Source organism: Penaeus japonicus, unplaced genomic scaffold (assembly GCF_977035675.1).
Source record: "Penaeus japonicus unplaced genomic scaffold, GWHDUDI00000001_assembly GWHDUDI00000020, whole genome shotgun sequence".
In the NCBI taxonomy this organism is placed as follows: Eukaryota; Metazoa; Arthropoda; class Malacostraca; order Decapoda; family Penaeidae; genus Penaeus; species Penaeus japonicus.
Window position 1 is genome coordinate 30489284 of NW_028234422.1, and position 5000 is coordinate 30494283.

A 5000-nucleotide genomic window follows, 5' to 3' on the forward strand; every position below is an offset into this window, starting at 1 on the left:
CAACCATCCTCCATGTATAATATATTCTAGTTTTTGAACTCTCTGGCTATTTACTGTTCAGTAACAAACTAGTCCAAGCTTGACTGATTACAAATGATGACAAAAGATAATGACCAAAGAAAATTATGTCATATGTAATAGTTGCTATCTTACTTTTGTTCAGATTTTTTTTTTCTGTTTTAGACTGGCTCCGTTATAACAATGGCAGTTCCATGTAGCTACAATGACGTAACGCAAGACAAAGCTCTACGAGACCATATTGGATGGGCTTGGTTAGTTAGCGTGAATAATGCTTGCATTATTATATATGCAGAAAAGGTACTGTTAGAATTTTGACATCACTTGAAAGAAATATAGTTGGATTGCGATGCATTTTATCAGAAATATTATGAAGGTCCCTGTCCTCTTTTAGGTATGACCGCACTTTTTACGTGCCTGTGAGATGGCAAGAGGACAAGCAGAGAATTGTTCTTCGTCTGGGATCCGCTCATTACAATTCGATCATTGTGAGTATCACCCAGGTTACAGATAATATTTCTATATATAATCCTGAAGAAAGATTAGCATATTATTTGATATGGAGGATATTTCAGTAAATAAATAAATAGAAAAAGAAGAAGTTTTCTTTATCATTTCATTTGAATAATTGATAGAATACCTTCATATTTGTAGTCACTATCCTCATTGCTTTAAAAGTATCACTTTTAGAAAAGGATTCTGTTCTCTTCAGTATATCAATGGTGTAGCTGTGACTTCCCATGAAGGTGGACACCTCCCCATAATGGCCGAAATATCAAGTGGTCTTCTGTTTGGAAAGGAAAACCTCATTACCGTGGCCATCAACAACACTCTGACACCCACCACGATACCCCAGGGAAGGATTGTCTTCCATAATGACACCACCAAGCAAGTTTCTCTGGTTTTATGGTTGTGTTTGATTTTACTAATGAATTAGTGACCTGCTTTCTTTTTAGTAGGCTCAGTAATAGATAGTACATTGTTAATCTATTGCAAACAGGAATAGATTTGCATGACCACTCCCCAGGATAGGCACTAGTGCCATGTGTGTGGCACACCAAATGGGTTTTATTTTAAGCATAAGGAAACTTTGTGTGACATATCTTCCATTCACTTGTTATAATACCAGAGTCAGATTTTTATTTGTCTTTTTTGTATTTTACTGTATTGTGAAACTTGTATATGCTATATGACAGGCTTTTTCAATGTTGCTGTAGTCTAAAATTGTAGTGTAGGGTCCATATCAGCATATTATGTTTCTTTATACTCGTTGGGATAAAAATATTGCATTCGTATGAAAGGACAAAGAGTAAATTCATTTTTTTTGTATTCATGTCCTTTCATAAACAAATGCAAAAGAAAGAATCATCCACAGCAGAGATTACATGAAGAGCTGGTGAAGAGGAAGTAAAAATGTGTTTAGGATTGCAAGTGGCACAGCAAAGGTAGCAAGACTGTCACAAGGGCACATTATAGACACGACATGGTCTGGGTCATCTTCCTCTTCACACTCTGCCTGCATATCCTACATTGTCAGTAATTTAGAGCAATGTGTTGCCATCTTGCAGTGTGTCATCTTTCTAGTGAAAGATAGATAGTGCTTATAAGAGACTGAATGGGTGCCATTTGTTCCTGCTGGTGCTAGGAGAGGATGGTGCCATCTACGTTTGGGTTTCTTGTTGAACATTACGGCAATTATAGTAATTATAATTGCAATGGTCATCATCAGCCACTAGGTAGAGTTATTACTCATAGTGCAATAAAAATTGCACATCAATCTACTCTCCCCCAAAGCAATGGGTTAAGAGACTAGTATACTAGACTTGATTGCCGTGTTTTCCATGTTCAATTAGCTCATGTTATGTTGAAAAAGATTAAGTTCAGGAAATATAAAATGGCTATGATATGACTGAGTTTCTTACTAAGCTCTGGTTTGCAGGTATCCTCCAGGCTACTTTGAGCAGAAATTAGACTTTGACTTTTTCAACTATGCAGGGCTTCATAGGCCAGTGTACCTTTACACAACACCTCAAACATATATTGATGATATCATGATTAACACCAATATTGATGGGTCTGCAGGTTTGTTATGTTTCTTGCATTCTTAACATATTCATTTTTTGGGGGGGGAATTTATTTTAATATCTGTTTTCCCTGTTACATGAAATTACAAACAAGGATATGAAAGAAAAAAAGATAAATGGGAAAGAATGTTTTCATTAGGCGACCAATATGTCTTTCAGGTATTATTAACTACAAGATAATCTCAGCCACCTCTAGGGTTGGCCCCCAAAGTGAGGACAGTGTGGGATGTTCTGTTAAGCTCCTGAATAATGAGGGAGATCATATCACTAGTGCCATGGGGTGTGTCGGCACTATTAAGATCAGCAATGCTAGTCTATGGTGGCCATATCTCATGCATAGCAACCCAGGCTATATGTATACATTGATGGTAAATATATCTTTACTTTTATTTATATATTACTACTTACCTATCTTTCTGTTTACCTTGTTTCAACATTATGTGTGTATATATGTTTATATATATTTCCTAAGTATGTATATATATTTACATATATTTTTAACTATGTATTTGTACAGTATATTAACTTAGTAACATAGCATTAATGGAATAGACTGAATGTTCAGTTTTAACAAATTGAAGTCACATGTTTATCTCCACTTTTCATCAGGTGGCAGTGTCAGATGCATCTGGCGTGCTGGACCTCTACCCTCAGAAAGTTGGCATTCGCACTCTGGGTTGGAACTCCACAACGCTGACCATCAACAATCAGCCTCTGTACTTGCGTGGCTGTGGGCGGCATGAAGATGCTGATGTGCGTGAATTATAGAGGAGTGAAGTGCTTCAATGACATATGTGGTTTGTTTGTGGAAGAATTGAATGTCTCTTGATATTTTAAGGATATCCTCTTTCCTGCTGTTTATTGGAAATGTTAAAGTATGACAGATTAAACCCATGATGTGCATATTTTGTATTTAAAAGATTCGGGGCAAAGGTGTCGATTACCCATTGATCGTGAAGGACTTCAGCCTCCTCAAGTGGCTTGGTGCAAACAGCTTCCGCACCTCTCACTACCCCTACGCGGAGGAGATCATGGACATGGCGGATCAGGAGGGAATCATGATTGTCGATGAGAGTCCTGCCGTTGATCTCACGTATGATATTCAGATATTCTAAAATTTTGTCTTTATTCCTATGTTTATTGATCAGTGTGGAATTTGGCTCAATACTCAGATTACCCATTTACTAATCATGAAATGAATGGAGGCAAGGCAAGGTCTTTGAACCAGTGAAAAGATGGGCTTAATTTTTTCTCTTCGCCAGAGGTTTTGGTGAAGAGTTGATGGAGCGCCACATTGCCGTCATGAGGGAATTAGTCCGCCGAGACAAGAATCGCCCGAGTGTCATCATGTGGAGTGTTGGTAATGAGCCAAGGTCTAATCAGGCAGCTGCTAAGGAGTATTTCAGGTGAGAGGAATTTAGTTAGACTTCAAAAGTTATGCTAAAATATATGTATAATCTCTTTATCATGTGATCAAGAGATTGGAAATTATTTGACACATTATCATATAAACCCTTCTGCAACGGGCGTTTTCTCAGGATCGGGTCACTTTTGTACTACGTTTTTACTTATATTAAAGTAATTTATTCCTTTAGGTATGATGACCCATTATTCCAAGTGCTAATTAGAATCACTTTGGTAATATATCGGACACAGACTCATATTTCATGTATAAGTTTAGAAAATAACAGATAGCACACACATCTAATCCCAAGCCTAACGACCTTAATGGCAGCTAGGACGGGTGGTCTATGACACTGGCGGCTCCGGCTAGAACTTAGAGGGACGGGGAAAGTGTTTTTTCTGCCCTCTGTGCAGGGCAGATTAGCCTAAAGAATATTTTTCCATAAGTCCATCACAAAATACATGTTTAAGCTGACTTTGGAACCTTGTAGCTCTAAAGTTAGCATCATTACAGTGATAATGATTGTGTGTGTGCTTCAACTACAAGCAGATCCCGATGTCGCATCATGTGTGCATTGACACCTGTGTTTTAGGCCAAATCAGTGCTGTCATGTATGTCATGACACCCTTACTCAGTGTGTTAATATGTTTCTTGTCCTGGAATGGTTTAAATGCTGTAGTGAAAATATATGAAAAAAATATAAGCTCCTCTTTGGCTTGTTATCCAACTCCAGTACCAGACTCAGATAAGGGGGGATCACCCTTTTAACCAAATCTTGATGACTGTCTAGGGAACTAGGGGAGTCATAATGATGGATGACTTGACATTTTCCTTCACGGCTTGGTTGGTTTTCCTGCCGGTGATGTGAATGTGACATCGGTGCCAAAACTGCTCCGTTGGAAATGGGTTAACTTGGTAGTCTGTAATTGTGATATGAACAATATGGGAGGCTGGATGGTGACTCAGGAACCAGGGTTTAGTCTACCCACCAGTTTTTTATTTTGAAATATTCTTTATAGATTTATAAATGTTTTTTTTCCAGTACATTAAGACATTGAGAAACTTATTTCTGGTTATATATGTGAATGATATATAAATGTTCAAGAATGTTAATAAATGTTATTTCCCTTTGAATGGGGACTGAACAAAGAAGAGTAAATATGCAGTCAGTATCTTAGTGATCTCTTAGTAAAAAATGAATTGAATTTGTTTCTAAGAAAGTTGTAGTTTAAACTTTTTCCTGTGATGTGTTCAGAATTGCCTGCTCTTTATATTAAAAGTCAAAGAAAGGGAAACTTTATAGGTAGAATGAAATGAGGTGTACATACAATGGTTAATGTTACAAAAGAGGCAGACCCAACAATAGGAGTTCATTGCATTTTAGCAGTTGAAAAACACTTAGATTTGGCTGTACATAAAAAGATGAGAAATTTGATTCATTGTTAGAAGTCATAGCAAAGAAGTGCATATATATGTTATATATATACTGTATA

At 37.1% G+C, this 5000-nt stretch overlaps 1 protein-coding gene across 2 annotated transcripts in view; it reads left to right on the top strand.

The window, feature by feature from the left end:
* LOC122243970 (beta-glucuronidase) overlaps positions 1–5000 on the top strand; it is a 14393-nt gene that overhangs the window by 4654 nt on the left and 4739 nt on the right. For both annotated transcript variants that reach the window (XM_043001744.2, XM_043001745.2), the window contains exons 3-10: positions 184–272; positions 413–506; positions 731–906; positions 1958–2100; positions 2262–2470; positions 2712–2855; positions 3023–3195; positions 3365–3508. In XM_043001744.2, coding sequence (XP_042857678.2) covers positions 184–272; positions 413–506; positions 731–906; positions 1958–2100; positions 2262–2470; positions 2712–2855; positions 3023–3195; positions 3365–3508 — 1172 coding nt within the window. The remainder of the gene's footprint in view (positions 1–183; positions 273–412; positions 507–730; positions 907–1957; positions 2101–2261; positions 2471–2711; positions 2856–3022; positions 3196–3364; positions 3509–5000) is intronic.